This window comes from Cynoglossus semilaevis, chromosome 1, assembly GCF_000523025.1.
Source record: "Cynoglossus semilaevis isolate Cse_v1.0 chromosome 1, Cse_v1.0, whole genome shotgun sequence".
Lineage (NCBI taxonomy): Eukaryota > Metazoa > Chordata > Actinopteri > Pleuronectiformes > Cynoglossidae > Cynoglossus > Cynoglossus semilaevis.
Genome location: NC_024307.1, coordinates 14,106,729 through 14,126,218, shown reverse-complemented (window position 1 = coordinate 14,126,218; position 19,490 = coordinate 14,106,729). Strand labels below are relative to the sequence as shown.

Below are 19,490 nucleotides of genomic sequence, written 5' to 3'. Positions count from 1 at the left end.
TACGCAGTAAAGATTAGGAAAACGAGAATAGAATTCTATGTTAAAATACACCACTACGGAGGAGCTTGGACATCAACAATAATGTCGGTCAATTTTGAAAACATACCTCAAGCATTTGTTCTATATCTTGGGGACCAAACTATCCAGGAAAGCGGCAAAGCACACAAGGAGATTAAAACACACCATAAAAGATTAGAAGAGCAACACAAAAAAAAGAAGATCAAGGACGGGAAAAAAACAGGGATGAAATCGAGGGCGATGTAAGAACACTCCAAAGGAGAGGCATGCAGTGCTGCAGCAACCTGGTTTCTCACCTGGAGCACTGGTACTGACAGTGCAAAAGTTGGTATTGAGCGAAGAAGCAGCTTAATGTGCACAAAAACACAAGTATATGGAGAAATTAAATGAGTCAGTGACGGTGACAAACAAAAACAGTGGCGATTGTTTCAAAGCTGTTTCTAATATATAATTATTTGAACTCATTTTGTGGTAAAATGATTCGTTTGAGCTGGGAATAATATTGTTGACGAAATTATTAATGAAGAGCGGACGTTGTGAATGAAAGACGCACAAGACATTTTAAGAGAATGGGAATTCAGCAACATCTCAACCAGCATGTAAAGGGTTATAGTTTAACTGCCCTTGTACAAAAGATTTCAACAGTTTTATTGTCCCTCCATCCCTAGTGAGAAGCTGGCTGGGATTTTACATTTCCCATTGTAAATACTAACACAAACACAACACAAAATGTCTTATTGTCACCAATTTTTATAGAGTAGTTCAACATGGGTGTGAGAAAGAATGCAGGTTTGAAAAGTGGTACCTCATCCTGCTGTCCATCTGTCTCAGACTGGTGGGGATTGGGATAGTGTTTGAGGAACTGAGCCACATATGTCATTATGGATTTTTCATCTGGCTTGTCTACGTCCACGTCTAGAGAGCAATGAAAAGAAAGCACAATAAACACTGGCTGAAACGAACTAATTTTGGAAAAATAATATTATTCAGGTCTTCAAAAGTTGATACCTAAGTATCATAAAAAACAACAGTCAGAGGTCTGCTGAATTATTATACCATTTTTTCAACCTTTTGATAAGCTATTTGGGTTTTCCAATAGCCTTAAAATTATACAAGTAATTCATTCAATTTTCTCTTCACAAATTAAAGAACACAATTAATGCATTTATTTCGGCACAATTTGACCGTTTTGAATTTATTATTTGAATAAAGTATAACAAATCTATTGCAATGTATTACTTTATCTAATTTATTTATTTATTTACCTCTGTGAACATGCTGATAAATACAGTTAAAAGTTAAAAGACACTTTTTTTTTCATTCAATTCTACTTTGCCTGAAAGGTGCGCCTCCTGTATTACAATCAGTTGTAGCAGTAGCATTAGCATTAGCAGCTGTAGAGATCAAGGTCACCTTCGGCATCCAGCAGACGGGGAATTCCCAGCTCATTTTCAGCAAGTGCAAATGCCTCCTCCAGATTTTCCCTGTTGCTTCTCCTCCGCACAACCTCCATATCCACCAGGTCTGGCCTGATGGCATGAACTACAGACTGGAAGGCCACACCATCTCTCCAGCTTGGCCCAAAGTCTTTCACCTGAATTCCATGATGTCTGGAAATAAACACGTCACTGTCTATGTGCAAATATTCCAGTACAAATATATCAGTCATATCAAATACGGCAATGTATCTATTCTTGAATTTGCAAAAGCCAAAGAAAAACAGAATCATTTAATCATGTCGTACTTGGCTGCTGTGCACTGCACCCATTTCAGCAGTGCCTTCTTGGCATTGCCCTGAAACTTGTTGACCACTTTTCTCTTCATGGGGGGGCTTCCTGCCTCTGAGCTGGGTAAACTTTCCACAGAGGAGTTGCTGTTGGAAAGAGCCTGCAGTGCTGGCAGGTTGCTGGTTAACTCTTCAATCTAATTGTGCAACAAAAACAAAAGAGAATACAGAGAGAGAGAAAACAAAAAGCATCAATACCATGGCAACATGAAATAAGACCAGTACTGTTTACTGCATCTTTCTACAGCGCTGTTTTCTGGCACGACTACTGTGTTCTTAACATTCAGTCATAATTGAAATTCAGCTAATTTTGACCATTTAGGCAATAGTTTTAGGCCACATCATAGGCTGGTGTTTAGATATTTTTGCTGACTTGCAGTAAACAATGTATGTGTATATGTAGTTCTGGGTTCACCGAAGAATCATTGTTTAAAATCCTCATAATTCCAACACTTTTTTTAATGGTAAGCACAATTCAGATTCTACAAATACTCTTACTGTTTATAAAGTTTCCCATTGGATCTTTGTAATGTTAGCTGTACAATTTTACTTATTAACTATTTTAGCTTTCGCTGTGGAAACCTAATTTTTTTAAGCATTCTAAAGTTTAATTTTATGTATTCTATAAAATGACACGATTCGTTAAACGCCATCTACTGTATCACCTGAAAATAAAGGATGATGGTCCATATTAACCCAAGGACAATTGATGGCCGTCCATCTGCGATGTCAGTGGCGTGAATATTAACCAGTTTGATCTGGAAAAAAAAAAGAATTATTATGGAATATTCCTCACGAGTGCAACATTTTGAATTAAAAAAGAAGAAACTCAGAGAGCCGTGCTGTTTCTTTTTACAAAATAATTTCAATTCATTGAACTCATCAAAACCAAGTTTGATGCATGTATGCGTCTGCACAGCCAATCCAGAAAGGCAGAACCAGGCAAATTAAAAGAAAAAACAAAACAGAATTGAATATAAAAAAGCACTACAAACACTGTGCAGAAAACCTGTCCTCATTAGTGCACGTTAACATCTCATCATTACAGCGGCTCACAATTAAAATGCTTTAATTAATGTTGGTTTAAATGATTAAACATAATCTCAGTGGCCGGGTGAGTCCATTAATTCTTGTATTCAAGCACTCTTGAGTTCATGTCGTGCATGAAATAAAAAAAGAAAAAAAATATAGTTGATCATCGTTCAACAGTGACTGACCGGAGATCCTCGATACACAGACTGAAGGATCACATGTGTGAGAAAGAGAGAGAGAGAGAGAGAAAGAAAGAGAGAGAGAGAGGGAGAGAGAGAGAGTGGGAGAGAAAGAGACAGAGAGAGAGAGAGAGAGAGAGAGAGAGACATACAACAGGGAATAAGTCAGTCCTCAGGGAACCCAAATAAAAGAAGAAACAGGCCACAGAGCCAAGTGACAGATGTGGGTTATGTATGTGTGTGTATATGTGTGTGTATATTTATTAAAGTGAGTTATTTGTCATTGTGACACAGCACACCACTGCACATCAAAGGTGACCTCTGTTTTTAACCCATCATCAAAGTGGGAGCAGTGTGTGGGGACTGTGCCATGTTCAGAACACCTCAGTGGTAACTTAGTAGCTGGTGGACTTTAACCTGCTTCCTTAACCACCAAGCCACCACTGCCCCTTTTGCAGCAACGTTTTTTCAAACCAAATTAATTTATTTAGTAATCATGCCAGCAGGATCTTTTCTTGACATCACTTAAACCAAGTGTCCTTTCAAGTATTTAAAATGTAAATTTAGAATTCTCACCTTCCTGCCTTCAAGGAATTTAAGTGCAGTTCCAATGTTGGAAACCCAGTGGATCCTTTTTATCTGTCGGCCTTGTTCACAAGGCTTTGGACAAGAGAAACAAAAGTCAAACTCAATGTCAAAAGTCTTCTCCACCAAAAACAACCACTTTTGGTTCATTGGTTATTTCTATGCCATCAGGTCATGCTTACGCCTTGATAGACGATTAGTTTTTTATTTCTACCATTGCAAGTTGTTACACATTTATATTGATTTTTAATAGATTCACAGTTACATCCCTAGTTTTCAGTGAACACTTACCAGTCTCTGACCAGATAGAACCTCCAACAAAGCCAGTAGTTTCACCCCATCTTTGATGTCCTCAAACAGGTCATTAACCTCTAGAGGTGGTTTATGCTGAAAAGAATAATCATAATAGTGATTTTAAAATTATTTATTTTTCATATATTTTAGGACATGTGTGTTGTAACTGTAATTATTCATGACAACAAGGCGCCGGAGTGCTGTTGTGACAAACAGCCTTGTTAACAGCACAGCCTCCCTGCAGCTTTTTCCTGCAGTGGCTGCATGCCCAGCCCTCAGGCACCAGTACTGATTTAACCCAAACTGGAGATTGTGGTATCATATTCACACATAAGCTGCCCCACTGCTAGGCAGAATTGCAGAACGCTGGTTTTACACAGGAATTACAGTATAAGTAAATGAAACAGATGTGTGTTTACTCAACAGAGTGTAGTTTTAATTAAAAGTCCTCACGGGAGTTCTTTATCTGGCTCCGTACTCAGGCCATTTCACAACTCACCGTATTCCATGACAGAGTGCAGTAGGCTGATTATTTAGGTCAAGGCAGCGTGAAAAGACCAGAAAGTCCTTTCTGTCATTCTGTACATGGAATGTTTTTATGTTTTGTTTTCCAGTTCTAATCTACTATTATATAATGATAATAAAGCATTTTATCAAAACTTTCCGTACAGTAGAAAAACATTTAAAATCACTAAGAAGCAGTTCATTATCAGAGGAAATGGAAACAAAGGCTGCAAGGAAACAGGGATAACTGTGGAGGAAGTTTTATCTAACGTTCACCCCAAAAAGGAGGATTCCACTCAAACTAAGACTCATCATTTAGTAACCGGTCTAAAGTCTGTAATAAAAAAAAAAAAGCACAGTATTAATCACTGCTGGATAAAAATACTCTCTCTGTGTAGGCTAAACAGCTCGTGTTATGTGAGTGCTATTTGTATGTGAAATTGAGTCAGCCGAGGATGAATAAAAAACAGACTGAGAGAAAAATAGTCTGGAATATCACCTAAAATACTGATGAATGGGGTAAATATAAATAAAAACCTCTGGGAGGATTAAACTAAAAGGAACATGATTTATTTAAATAATTATACAAATTTATCAACAAAAAATAAAGAGACAGTGATGTAAATTTGTTTAGGTTCAACAGCTCAGAATTAAAAAAAAAATTATTATATCCAATCCACAACCAATGGTTTGCCTAACTATGTAATAACAAACATTTATAGTAAAACACGGGAGAAAAAAAAAGATTTTTCAATAAATCTTAAATTTATTGCTGTGTCTTTTTATTTCTTTCTTATTGTATCACTGAGGTTCATCTCCATGTTGTGTGAACACTTTAATAAACCTGGTGTTATTTTTAGTTTAACAGTGTGCCGTTACAGCGTGTGGGCATGTGTTATCACTGTGCACTCAGTGCTTTGTTATTTACATGCATGAAACTAAACAGCAGACAGGAACCTGCGGGGAACTGTCCTCACCCTTTAGTTATCCATCTGCACAACACGGAACTGTATCTACCAATCCTGACCACACACACACACACACACCAATAATCAAACCCACATACCTAACAACGGGCCAGATAAATAAAAACACCCCACACACTTCGTTACCTGAGCAACGCCATATAAGATACAGAAGGCAGAGTTTAACTTGGCTTCATTAGTCAATCAATCCATAATAACCTACAGGATTTAACCAGCAAAATCTAGGACCTGTGCATAAGAAAATCTGTTGTATCATGCAAGACTTTGCCCAATCACGTCAGTTTAGGGATGGAGATTACTTGTGTGCCATTTTGAGGTCAACAGCCATCATGGTCTGGCAGTTATACAGACACAGTACTTTTTAATGACCGGGTGCACCATAGTTCTCACAAACACAAACAAACACCAGTAGAGTTGCTGAAACTCTAATGCAGTTAGACAGTGTAACAACAAGCACTCGTCTCTGTTCTGACCTTTTCATGGTTTCTCCTGTCTGGATAATGAGACTGAAAAAACAGGGATCCACTGCAGAAAAGACTGTTCATTCCCGCTATTCCAACCATTCACAAATGTAATAAATCATAAAAACAGATCTTAAAACACAATTTTGTTGATAATTAATATGTTATTTCCGTGCAGTTTTATTAGAGCCTCATATTGTTTAGTTTAAGTCAGTCGTCTCACTGTTAGGACCACCACAGACCATGACAGAGGCTGCACAATCATGACCAACAATTAAACATTCATTGCGCGTGTGACTCTCAGAAAAAAGGTCATCACTGAACTCATTTGTGACCAAACGGCTGTGGCCATTTGTTTAACATGAGCCTGATGGGGTTGTAAAATTACACAGTAGCACAAGCTTAATTTACAACAATCCTTCAGTGTCTATATGAGTGGGAAATTCACACTTACCTTTGCAAGATGAGAATTGATCCATTTTGTGAAGGTTCTCTTTTGCACTGCCTCTTGCTCATCTGAGAATGTGGTACAAGAACAAAGCACATAAAAAAATTGTCAGAAGTCATGAAATTAAACAGAAGAAATGATGATCAGATATGGTTACATACAAAGAGATTTGTCGGTTGGAGATTTAAGGGCTATTGTCCACCATTTGACTTGAACTGAAACTCATGTAGCCTGACGACCAGCCTGACCTTATGTGTGCTTGTCACATGGGATGGGACATGCTACTCATTATCTTTTCTCTGGTTCCTGTAAGACCTTGACAGTTGCATGCACATTGGCCCTTTTTCTGAGTTTAGGCTAAACCTGATAATCTCACAGGTGGCGATGGTTCTGAGGTCAACCTGCGCTCTCGTACAGACAAGTGCTTGTGTTGCTCTCTGTAAGACCTGCGCCTCGGAGCTTCATTAAAGCTTGGATAAGAACTTTCAATTAAACTCTTTAAAATGAACAATGCTGTTCATTTTCTGTTTTATTCTTTATTCCAAGGTGACAGTAGGTAGTAGTGTAAAGTAACTGATATCAGGGAGAAGGGACCAAACATTTTAGGCTTAGATAAATGCATGACTCGGGCAAAATAAAAATGGAGAGGAACAGTCTATAAGGGTACAACACCATATAACACCTCCAAGTCAGGCTAACATCCACTGAGAACGACCTGGAGAAAGGTGACACTGACTGGTAGCAAATCATCTGATCAGATGAGTCTAAACTGGTGACTTCAGTCAATGAGATGTTGTCAAAAAGAGTAAAAGTATTTTTTAAATAATGTTTTTTAAATAACTGAGTTTATGTATAAAAAGTTAGATAATATAGTTTATACTTAAAAAAAAGTAAAAGATTTTCCCTATACATTGCACATTATCTGCTGATTCATCTGGGATGTAGTACTGGATCGGATGCAACAAGCATCAAGTAAGAAAAACGACTGATGCAGGGGTAAGACCTGTGTGCTGTGTCATTCACACCAGATTATCCGAGCTAGTGTAGTATTAGAGACTGTTGTGAGAAGTGCCCTCAGAAAAAGGTCGCAAAGAGGAGATTAGAGACTAGGGAGGAAGGGAATTTCGGCCTGTCTTCTCTGTAACTCCTCTGTGCTTAGTAATGGCATGTGTGATTGTTCAGGTCAACCTCCACTGCCATTGTCACTACAATCTCTAATGAATTATTCATGAAGGCAGAATACAAGTGATTTCTTTGCCATGACAATGCCATAGTCGCAACACCATGTCACGAAATGCTGCTTGCCCAGTGCTGCACAGAAGCACCAGAGAGAGAGAGAGGGGTGGGGGCAGAGAGAGGGGGGGCCATTTTTAAAAAAAGCTGCCCTTAGAGATGTAGACAGGGGTCACGTGTTAAAAGAACGCAATGCTAACTCTATACAAGTGAGGAAAAACGTCCAGTTAAGCCACAGGCAATTGCTTCATCTGTGATGCACAGAGGGGGATGCCCACTCAAGCATAGCACACACACAAATACACATGCAACACACATACATACAGCTGTGTGTGCAGCACAACTAGTCCAGATTGCAGGGATTCACCCAAATACTGCATGTTCTGTCCCATATTTGCAATGTAGGTCCACATCACAGAGAGCTGAGAGCTGCTGCTGCTGCTGCCCTACTTACCACGGTGATACTGAAAAAATCCAGTCACCAGGTTTAAAGAAGTCTTCCTGACTGCTACATCCTTAAAGTGAGCCATTCTGCACCCCTCTCTCCGGGTCTGTCCTCTTGCCTTTCATGAGTTCCAGGGAAGGTACGGCAGTGTATGAGTGTAAAACATAGATCCACAGAGGAAACATGGAGGTGGTAGCTTTGCCTCTTTTTCCAGCAGGAAGCAAAACAGACCAGACAGCCTGTTTTTTTTCCCACACTGAAAGCAAGAGAGCTGCTGGAGGCTGGGATAAAACCGTCCCCTCCTCCCTGACACTCTCACTCTCGCTCTCACACACACTCACACGCACAATGACACAGGCTCTCTCTCTCACACAGATAAACACACATGGCAAATGAGGAGATGCTCTAAATGAAAGGCTGCATTAGACTCCCATCCTTCCTTCTTCCTGTGTTTCCCCCCCCAGAGCAGCCATGCCAGTGGGAAATGATGAGTACAGCCCCTGCTGCACTAGCTCGCTGTATCACCACTGTACCTTCTGAGGATGGAGAGATAAGCTCGATGCTCAATTCCACCAATCAGAAAGAAGGGAATGGTGATGTCACAGCTCTGGCTGCAATATCATGATTTATGCTAGGTGTGTGTGTCAGTATATATGTGAGTGCATTTGACCAACAGTTATTTGACTAGATGTCATGTATTTTTATTTAGAGGAATAATGTACAATTTATTTTAAATAAAATTAAAAAAATTAAATAAAAGTAGATTTTTAATGATGTGTTGACATTATTTTTATTTTTGACCTTTCTTACACTGTCCTAAGGGATTATACTTTATAAAAGTAACACTGTCTAAGGTCATGAGAAAATATTCAATAATGAGGTGAAATTTAATTTGTTATTATTATTTATTACTTTTTGCACCATTATGTGGAGTCCCATTGGACTAATACAATACACAATTAAAAGGCTGCTCCTCACTGCTTGCCATGTTGCATCACATCTTAATAATTCATACTCAAGCTGAAGAATGACATCCACCACCTGCTCTCTGTGCTCCTCTCTGCCTCAGTGCTGTTGTGACGACAAAGCAGACACACCCACCCATTTTGGGGTTTCCCAACAATCACAATGTTAAGCATGTTTTCTCCTTCAAGAACCGCAATAACAGGGATTTCTTTCACCTAGGCTGTTTTTCCATTAATTTGAATGAGTACAGTTCATTGCTGCTTACCACCTTCAGCAGAAAAACATCTCTTTATTCTTTCAAAACCACCAATGACACACTAAGAGCTTCTCTGATGGACTAAAAATAGGCCTGGGCTTGATTCTATTATTACTGCTCTAAAGACCTGCAGGAGGAGCTGGCACAGAAAAGCTATTTAAGTGGAAGTGAAGGTTTTGTTTACATTGAGGCAGTAAGAAATTAGAATGATGTGAACATAAGTACCTACATCTAAAATAATGATCTGCCTCTGGTAGATAATATTAGTAAGATTCCTAGTCAGTGCCAAGGTTAGTTGCTTAGTAAAAATAACTACTGTACATAAAACATTAAAGTCAAGGTCAGAAACATACTGATGAAATATAAATGTTAAAACCTGAGTGTGAAATGTTTTTAGTGGCTCACACAACTCTCATTGGTCTTTCGTCAAGATATTTTATTTTAGAAATGTGTCTCAACTACATGTCAGATCATCCAAGTGACATGGGATATCACATTGGATTAATGTAAAAAAACATTGCTAAAAACAGCAGGCTAGCAAGTGAGCCCAGACATTTAATCATAAGGAAAAAGTTAGTGAGATGATTAAAATGCTAAGCCAACAGATGCAGCAATTAAAAGTCAGCCAAAAATAGCCAAAAGTTTAAAATGTACATATTGAAAATTAGCCACAGCTAAAACTGGCCAAACAGTAGGGAAATATAAATACTAGTTTGATTTTTATGGAAATAAAAATATCTATACCTAGGTTTTTGACAGACTCTTTTACATTTGCCCCCAGGTTGATTTAAATTTTAGACTTTAGCTGAGTGAAAATTGACCTAATACCAATTAACAAATGCACTCTCGACAATATCAAATCTGCCTTAATTTTTGATATCTCTGCTCTAGACCAAAGGTACCACTGGAGTCCAGAGGTGTATAAAGTTCAGCCTGAGGCAAGTGTGTAAAAAGGAGTTTCATGTTTTTGACTGTACTGTTCTGTAACTGGCAAGCATAAAATCTCTCTCAGCAACTGTTCAATATTAGAGAGTCGTTATGTCTTGGTGAACTGATTTAATTAATCCTGGTGTAGCTAAGAGGCAATTAAATGTGGACATTCCCAGCAACAAAGACAGCCTTTAGAGCATCGAACCACCAACACATCTGCTATTCACATGTGTAATGGAGTACTTAAGGTGATCTTAGGACAGATAATACCTTTGACAATACTGTACTGAAGGTGGTGGGAATCATTGGCCTGCGGTGGTCACCTGGGAGATCGGTAAAAGCCCACTCACGCTGTTGATGTTCCATTTAGAAGAGAGCAGCTATACTTTAGATCTGACAGGTCAACAATAACAACAAGGAAGAAGATTGGAAGAAACTTGAGGCTGGAGTGGAGCCATAGCAGAGGACGCTGTGATTATTGCATCTGAATGAGGTTCACAGGAAATTTACAACCTTTTCTCTCCCCAAATTAACTGTAAATGTTAATAATCTTTATAAATAAGGGATACAATTTCAGATCTGATCTCATCTCTCTAGGGGGAAATATAAAACATTGACAGTTGTCAAAGCCTTCCACAGGAGAGGACTTTCTTCTATCTGACGGACAGTCTTAATGAAACTAGGAGCCACAGGCCTGGAGTCATAATGACAGCAAAACAACAGTCAGTCACGAACACATTCCACCAGACAGTAAAGACACATCACCTGTACCCAGAGGTAATTTAAGATTGTACCCCTTTTTTGATATATGGCACTGAAACACAACAACCTAGAATCCGCACACTCTGAATGAGACAGTAACAGGTTGTAGGAAAACAAAAGCAAGAAATGTAAATTTAACCAGAAGCATAACACACAAATGAAAAAGAAATGAATGAAGAACAACACCCACTTAACTCCAAGATCAAAGACGTGAGTCACCCTTTTTAACAGTCTTTAAAGACTCCTTTTAACACATGCAGCTTCTGGCTAAATAATATCTTCCAGATGTGACCTCTGACACAGACACTGTAGCTCCTGACATGAAATAACTAGTTACATGAACTGGTACACTGCACTGCAGATTATGCTGTTCAAGCACCTAGTGGATATACTAGATTCACGACATTTCATACTTGCAAAGCATCTACCTAAACACTATAAACACAAATTTGATTAGATTAGGTAAAAATTACCACATTTGAAATTGGCTAAAAGTATCCAACAGCATAATTAAAGGTTAGTTGAAAAGATAACTAATTCTTAGCCGAAAGGAAAGTTAGAGGCTAGCCAAAAATAATAAAATATAAGCATAACATAGCAGAATAAGAATATATCTAAAATGACAAAAGCAACAAAAGATGGCGAAAATAAAAAAACAACACAAAAATAACATTTGCCCAGAAATATTTAAAACTAGGATATAGCAGAATTGCAAAACATTAGCCGAAATGATAAAATGTAGAGGTAAATAGCAGAAAAATAGAAAAAATAAGAAATCAGCAACAAAAAACTTAAAAAGCTCAGATGAAGGATGTAAGTGCTTTTTAATCAAGTGCTTTGACAGCTTATTCTTACTAATGATTCTCACAGTGAAGAAAAGTGTGTGCTAATAACATAACCATAAAGGCAGCTGTGCGACACAGCGGAAATCGGGGTTTTCTACTGCAGGAAACTGGCAGCAGCTCTGGCACGACCACACACTGTTTTATCACAGCCACTATGGTAACAGGCTTAAAACATGGTAAATTTCCTGGTATAATACTATGCCCCAGAAAATAAACCACACGGAGCAGAAGCTGCTGTGAAAGTAAACCAGAAGCGTGTGTGTGCGCGTGTCTGTGTGTGTGACGACAGAGGCTGGGGGGGAGTGGGGAGGTGGCACCCAAACCTAGAGACTTGAATTGATCTATAGCTCTTTGCAAGAACAGTGAAGGTGTCAGGTTTGGGTCGGTGGGTCGTCTGTCTCTGCTGATGTGTTCATGAGGCCAAGTTTGCACTGAGTTAATTCAATGGTTGTGTTTACCACGAGACTTGGATTTTATGAAATATTTTCTTGAAAGTCTTGAAAGAAACAACTACTACTACTATGCTTCATACTCCTGTTCTTCTAAAGAATGGTATTGTGCTACTTGTACAAAGGCATGTTGTGAAAGTTATGCGTAAAAATGGCTCAATAATATAATTGTCATCAAACATCTACAATGTCCGTTGAGATTTTTATGTCACTCATGACAACCATGTCTTGTTCTAGAACATCCTTAGTGTAATTTTCACAATTTAACAATTATGAACATGTCTGAAGAAAAATGATTCAAATCAAATTACCGAAGCACGAAGGATTTAAGAGTCTCAGGTTCTTATAAAACAATAAAATACCAGATATGATCATGAGCACGTATTCCTGTAGAGCAATAAAGTTTTAATTTAGAGTGTGTCCACATGCATCAGTGTGTGGAAGGGTGTGTGTATACTATAAGTTTAAGTGTGTGAGGGTCCTGCCTGCTAAAGCTCGCAAACTTCAGACTGGCATTCAGCCCGTTCGTTGAATCAGCACAATCTCACTGATGTACCATCAGTAAAGTAGAGGTTTTGTCCTTTTGCCAAAATAAAAAAATAAATAAAAATTCTTACCCTGCAGTTTCTGCATCACGTTGGCAATGTCCACAGAGATTCGATTCAGGTTCCATGGTGAGGCCATGCTGTCTCACTGCAGCGATGTGATAAAGGTGGGTCACAGGAGATCTTTTACAGCAATCCTGAATGGGACATCCCCTCTACCCTGTCCACTCCCTCTTCTCTCCTCTCCTGTCCTTTTCTCTCCTCTCCTCCTCTTCTCTCTCTCTCTCTCTCTCTCTCTACTGTTAATTTCACTGCAGGACCAGACCCAATTGAATCTCAGGTTTCATGCAGGGACAAGCAGGTCGACTGTCCAATAAAAGCACTTCTTCCATTCACTGCCTGCAAGAGAGAAACATGTTAATGAGGTTTCAGATGATTATGTTACTACACTACACTATTTGTCCATTTGACTTTTGAAAATGTTATAATAAAGAAAAATGAATAGGAAGTAAAATTCCAGGATTTTACCTCAATAATGTGAATATATGTATAAGGCAACATGACAAAGGGACTTTCAGTGTTGTTAGTGAACAACTCAATTCATACAGTTAAACATAATCTAGTTGTGAAATTAATTATTGCTTCAAAGAACAAGAATTTGGTGCAGAGACATGTTCACCTTTGGTTTTAATCACCTGTTCTTCAACCGTTTAATATCATATGGACAATAATCATTTCAGCATTTACGTTGCTGTACCATACTTGTTTACTCTTTTTATATTTATATTTATTATATTATAACTTTTAAATGTGCCTTTGTTTACCAAATGCAATAAAATCAGTTGGTATATACACTGAAATATTTTCTTTCAAGGGTTTAAGTAAATTTCAAGTTATCCGACCTTCACAATTGTTCCTACATGTGGTACTAACACCACACAGTATAAATGCATTTCATTTTACATTCACTCTAAAATCCTCTTGTCAACTTTGCTTTTTACTTTCTCTATGATGTTGCACAAATCTTGCACACTCATCTCTTTCACATACTTCCCATGGTCATGTTCATTGTTAATGTACTCACGTACAGCATATGCTAAATAAATTCTGTGTTAAACATGTAAAATGTTGGGTTTAACAAAATATCTCCATTTTATATACATATCAGTTTATCCCATTGTGTTATATCTTAAACTAACTAAAATATATGATTTAATATTATATGACTATACTGATTAATAATTAAAAGAAATTGGTTAATTTACATGAGTGAGGAACCACACACATGTTTGAGAGGGAAAATGAAATGTTTTACATCGTTCATGTTAGCTTAATTTTCAGCTATATGTGTTATTTTATGATTTAAAAAAAGGAGGGTCTAGTGTGAAAAAGGTGGGGAAAATACAGGAAGTAACATACAGATTATACCAGAAACACAAACTGCGATAATATGAAGCTAAATTTAAAATACACGCACTATATCAAACAATATATAATTCAGTTTTCAGTATAGACTTTGTACAAAGATAACAATTTGTTTGTATCAAATTTTTCTATCACAACTGAAACGTCATCTTGTCAAGGTCCAAAGTTGTTGAAGCTATCATTAGAAACGTCATCTCAGAAAAGGTCCAAAGTTGTTGAAGCTATCATTAGAACTACTTTAAGTTAGTAGTTAGTACTACTTTTAGTTAGTTAAGTTGAAATAAAGTTGGCTCTGCATTCATGTAAATACTTGGAGGGAGATTGTGTGTTTGTTTGTATACTTTTAGTTCGTTAAGTTGAAATAAAGTTGACTCTGCATTCATGTAAATACTTCTTGGAGGGAGATTGTGTGTTTGTTTGTCCCACAACTAGCCTCGTATCTCGAGAGGAAGTCACTAAATACCACAAAAAGCAGAAATTTAAAAACGACCGTTAGCCCTGCTTCGGCTAAACGCGCAGCACACAATAAATCAAGCTTAAATTTGAATGTTTAAGTCTCACCGCTGTGGAACTCTTGCAGCATCCCAACTTTTTCAGCCTGAAGCGTCTGAGTTAGTGTGAATGTAGGTGTGTGTTTGAGTGAGTGAGAGAGAGTGTGATGTGTGTGTGTGTGTGTGTTGCCCGGTTGCCCAGGGTAACGGTGAAACTGAAACATTGTGGTGTTCGGAGAAGTTTCGAGACCACAAAGTAAAAAAGTAAAAGAACGCCACCGCAACCAAAACGAAAGACGTCGTGTCCTTATGATAGTGACGTAGTCGAACACACATTTTGAATAATTTTGAATTTCTTCTTCTTTTTCATTTAATGTATTCGTTGTTTTAAAATTACGCCGATAACTCAATCTACGAACATCATGTGTTTTCCATTAAAATATTAGAGAAATCACACACATAACGAGAATTTTGAATTTCTTCCGAGAATTTTGATTTTCTTCCTCTTTTCCATTTATTGTATTCGCTATATTTTGAAATTACGCCGATAATCCCATCTACGAACATCATACGTTTTCATTAATAGGGAAATCTATAACACGCTCTATGTCTTTTTCACAATAAAATTACCAAAAACATTTACATAAGAAACACAACATTTAAATAACAAGATAATACATACAACAATAATAAGCAGGTGTAATTTCAAGGTTTAGCTAACTCAATAATAGGTAAAGGTTTCCACAACAATGAATATTGTAGAAAGAGCAATACTTATCAAAGATACAAGCTGTACTTAGCCAAAATACTGTCCAAAAGTGTAATTAATATATAGACAGGTTGATGTTGTCTCATGTTTAAGCCAAAAAACAAGTGAAAATAGAAAAAAGAAAAGAAAAGAAAGTGCTTACAGTAAGCTACATATAGATAAGAGCTATTTAGATATTTCATGTTTAAACGTATTTTGTTTCTACTGTTTTATGGTGAACGTCGTAGGTAGAGCTAATGAGTTCATATTAGTGTTCTTTTACTGCCACCTGCTGGACATCTTTGTTGTGTGTGTCTGTACTGAATAATTAGGGCGTTAACCTAGTACAAAAATGTCTAATAAGTATGTATTTCCAATTAAAATACATGAATATATTACTTTCTACTGGGTGGAGTTCATCTGAGCTGCGGGGCTGCAGAAAACTGCGGTGTTATCAGCCTGAAACACTGAGGTCAGGAATGAAGTGGGAACTGCAACAATTGAAGGAAATCCCCATTGAGAACAAGGGCCTGATAGACTGTCCTGTGGAGGGCTGTATGTTCCTGCTTTATTTTATACAGAGGCCTTTGTCAGGATTCTTAGAAACATTGCCAAGAAATTGTCTGACACTGTATTTATATCGGATTTATATATTTTTTTAAATAAGTTATTAATGAACAGACCTGTCTTTATAACATAGCACTGACATAAGGTGCCTTATTTCTCTACAAAATTGGTGCTGACATTTAGGAAATGATGCAAAAGGAAACAACCTTGTTTCCCAGTGTAATGTCCCACACAGATAACCAATGCACTTGCTAATTTTAAAGCCAGAAAGGGAAGGAAGCATGACAGAAACGTTTCCGCCGTAGAAAACACTGCAGAGATGGGGAGAAAAAGCTCAGTGTTAGTCAGTCTGCTTACTCTGAGCCAGTGTGGAGCCTGAAGACCACTCCATGGTGGAACAATGGCCAACAACGAAACACATCCTTTTTTGGAAATATTAAGTTCATTTAATCTAGGTGAGTGTTTCTTCTTTTGGTTTTTGGTGATCATAAAGAGACTGTTTCACTGCTACACATCATATTATTACTGCACTAAACCTTTAGTGAAACAGGACATGACCTAAATGTGTCATATATTGGTTCTGGATAAATAGGTGTTTTCTGCATCATTTCTGAATATTATCCAGGTTCGGAGCAGTTACATGTACTGTATACACTGAGAACAAAATATGTTTGAGTGATGTACAGTATATTAGTCATAAACCACCTCTGTAATATGTATTTACCCAGATCATATTTAAACTCTTCTTATTCCTTATTTAAAATTTAAAGACAAGTAAAAGATTAGTTTTTAAATACAGTATATATATATTTTTAAAAGTTTCTAATATTCACCACCGTGTAATCAGTACTTTTCGCTGGGGGTGGGGGCTCTTCGGAAGCAACCATTGCATTTACCTCATATCTCCTGAGGTTTTGGCAAACTGCTAATGATGAAGGGCACTGTTTATAAGGCTGGAAAATAATAAGTCTATATATTATTTTTAGTATAATTGGTCAAACAATACTATATATGTTTTGTCTTTGATGCTTAACAACAACAATGGGGTGAATCTGAGCTTTTTTCAAAATATTGTACTGAACAAAGAAGGTACACATGCAGCAGCTGAGTGATTACATAAGGTTTTATATAACATTCTGCTCAGTATAGCAGTCCCTAACAATAATAAATCAATATCCCAAAAATACCATACTTGATATCCTCCTAATTTGGCAGATACAGGCAGGTTGGCTATATACAGTCGAAACTGCTGAAAACACCATCTGGTGAATCAATCACGTCTGTTTTTGAAGCAGCACAGTGCAGTCTGCGTGAAATTTCCAACCATTGTTTGGACTCTGCAGTGTTTACTCTTTCTGACTCTGTATTGTTCTTTTGTTTTTTTTTTATGTTTTATTATTTAGGTGATATGCTTCTAGCTTTCTGTTTATCCATGCTCGTGGGCCTGCTGCTGGGTGCTTTGGTGTACGTTCTGCTGACCTGGGCATCCAGGCGTCAGGCCACTGCCAAGATCACCAGACGTTCGAAAAAGAAAACACGCACCTCACAAACAAACAACCCCATGAGTGGCCTATACAGGAGCACATTCCTCAGCGTCTACAGACAGCCCTCTCTGGAGCCAGTGGGTCCTCTGGGAAGCATACCCAGTCCAGACACTTCAACCTTTAGGCCGCGGCCCAAGAGGAGCAGGGCTGGCGTGGAGATGAGCGAGGATACCCAGCTGGACATGACCGAGGACACAGCAGTTTCTAACTTATTGGATTCAGCGACACTGGTGCCCAACAAGAGACACTCCTTCTGGTTGGGGGGCAACGGACTTAAAGGATTCCTCCCCTCACAGACGCCTCCTCCTGCATACGACAGTGTCATCCATGCGTTTGAAGAGACTTGCACTTGAAACTGTCAACAAATGACAAAGAAGAACATTGTGGGATTACAACACACTCTCTATTTGATTAATTTCAAGAGTAATTTCCTTTAGTGTTTGGTAGAGTCCGTCTTTAGAAGGATGTAACCTACTACAAGCACAGGTGGATGCTTTTCATTAGTGACAATTAAAAAAAATCATTCCTAATGTAAACTATTAAATAATGGAAATCTATTCAGTACCATTGGTTTTCATCTGGCCTTCATTTAACAAGGTCCAGGCTCTGATGATGGAACAAATGTATTTAAAATACATATTTGTTAAATTGAAAATGATGAGGGAACTATAGCATCACAACACTTTTTAAGATCAACCAATTGTCAGAATCATAATTTAAATTTTAAAATGAACATTGTGATTTTTTGGTGGACCAAACCTTGGTGGTGAAAGGAAGCTTGGAATAACAGATATGGTGTAAAATACAGTGTTTCTAGATGTAATTATCTAACAACACAATAAAATAAAATATTATTTGATTCTCATGCCTTGGGTTATTGTGCAAAAATAATTTAAAACATTCAGTTTTCTTCTGGTTTCTGTGCAAAAATAATTTAAAACATTCAGTTTTAGTTTACCACAGCTGTATTATGAAATAGTTGTGAAATACGATTCCAGGCATTTAATTATAAGTTCTGTAACACGAATGTTGCATAATATCCATCACCTGAAGGTCTTCTATCAATAAAACACTTTATTGCAACGATAGAACGTCTCGTCTAAAGCTGCCAGGTTCTATACACAACAGCTTTGAGCTAAAAGAATTACTGCAGTGCAGCTTTCTCTAGACCTATGGGCAAACTCTGCATCAAAACGAAACACTTTCCGACCTAATTATATAATAACACATTATTACGGTTTATGGTCCGACGTTTAGTCGAGTCGTTGTTTATTGTCAAAATTAAGATTTGTCTATATTTTCCTGAATCCTGCTTAATGGCAACCCGTTTTATTTAATTTTTTTTTTTACGCCACAACCCTTTGAGTGCGCCAGCAGAGAGGAGCCTGGCAACACGACGACAGTGGCTGCAAGCTCTGTCTGTGGAGGAACTGCTTCTTAGAACCATGTCAGGTACGTGTCGATGACAAATACTTATAACTACAAATATATATATATATATAATATATATATATATTTTCTAATAAAGGGTTTTTTCTTTATTTTCCTGCTCTGATCAGCATCAGTAGCTCATTTTACATCACTGCTGATGCTGCTGATGCTGGAGCTGCATGCGTTGACTTAATGTGATGCATTTTTGTGAAAAGCATCTGCAGATTACAAGCAGATCAATTTAAGATTTTTTTGTTGTTGTTTTTATTTTTATAGAGTCACACTCAGACAAACGTTAAATACTATGATCTGCATTTTATTTGCCAAGATCTGCATCATGATAATTAAGATGCAGTCTGTGGGTTCACATCTCTGCCTTGGCCGCTCTGTCTGGTGTTTGACGTAAAGAGAGGAAGAACCGACAGAATCAGTACCCATGGAGACTGAGAGTGCCCTGATCTCTGATGCAGTGTTACTGTTGCATAGAGACGGCGGGGGGAAAAACTGTGAAATTCAAGGTTGATGCAGTGAACAACAAGGCATCTGTTCCAACATCTCAT

The 19,490-nt window shown here is 37.7% G+C and overlaps 3 protein-coding genes across 6 annotated transcripts in view; 2 read left to right on the top strand and 1 right to left on the bottom strand.

Moving 5' to 3' along the window:
• The window catches only part of LOC112487732 (nesprin-1-like), a gene marked incomplete at its 3' end in the record, with an annotated part of 26,395 nt that extends 11,432 nt beyond the window's left edge, over window positions 1–14,963 (bottom strand). The window contains 10 exon segments of the mRNA XM_025060075.1: window positions 107–139; window positions 824–933; window positions 1,432–1,628; window positions 1,763–1,941; window positions 2,470–2,562; window positions 3,592–3,675; window positions 3,892–3,987; window positions 6,300–6,361; window positions 12,797–13,119; window positions 14,711–14,963. Coding sequence (XP_024915843.1) covers window positions 107–139; window positions 824–933; window positions 1,432–1,628; window positions 1,763–1,941; window positions 2,470–2,562; window positions 3,592–3,675; window positions 3,892–3,987; window positions 6,300–6,361; window positions 12,797–12,863 — 921 coding nt within the window.
• Window positions 14,964–16,206: 1,243 nt separating this feature from the next.
• myct1b (myc target 1b) lies at window positions 16,207–18,363 on the top strand. Its single transcript, XM_008312202.3, has 2 exons — window positions 16,207–16,410; window positions 17,359–18,363. Exons 1-2 carry the CDS (start codon window positions 16,356–16,358, stop codon window positions 17,850–17,852), a joined length of 549 nt encoding a protein of 182 aa, XP_008310424.1. The 5' UTR covers window positions 16,207–16,355; the 3' UTR covers window positions 17,853–18,363.
• Window positions 18,364–18,420: 57 nt separating this feature from the next.
• The window catches only part of tulp4b (TUB like protein 4b), a 12,321-nt gene continuing 11,251 nt past the window's right edge, over window positions 18,421–19,490 (top strand). For all 4 annotated transcript variants that reach the window (XM_025056983.1, XM_017036415.2, XM_025056974.1 and 1 more), the window contains exon 1: window positions 18,421–18,951. The gene's annotated coding sequence lies outside the window, so the exon portion shown is untranslated. The remainder of the gene's footprint in view (window positions 18,952–19,490) is intronic.

What these genes read in the sequence shown, in the direction of transcription:
- myct1b (XM_008312202.3), top strand. Translation starts at nt 16,356, where the DNA reads ATGGCCAACAACGAAACACATCCTTTTTTGGAAATATTAAGTTCATTT. An exon ending in ATTAAGTTCATTTAATCTAG is followed by an intron (nt 16,411 to 17,358) that starts GTGAGTGTTTCT and finishes TTTATTATTTAG; the next exon opens with GTGATATGCTTCTAGCTTTC.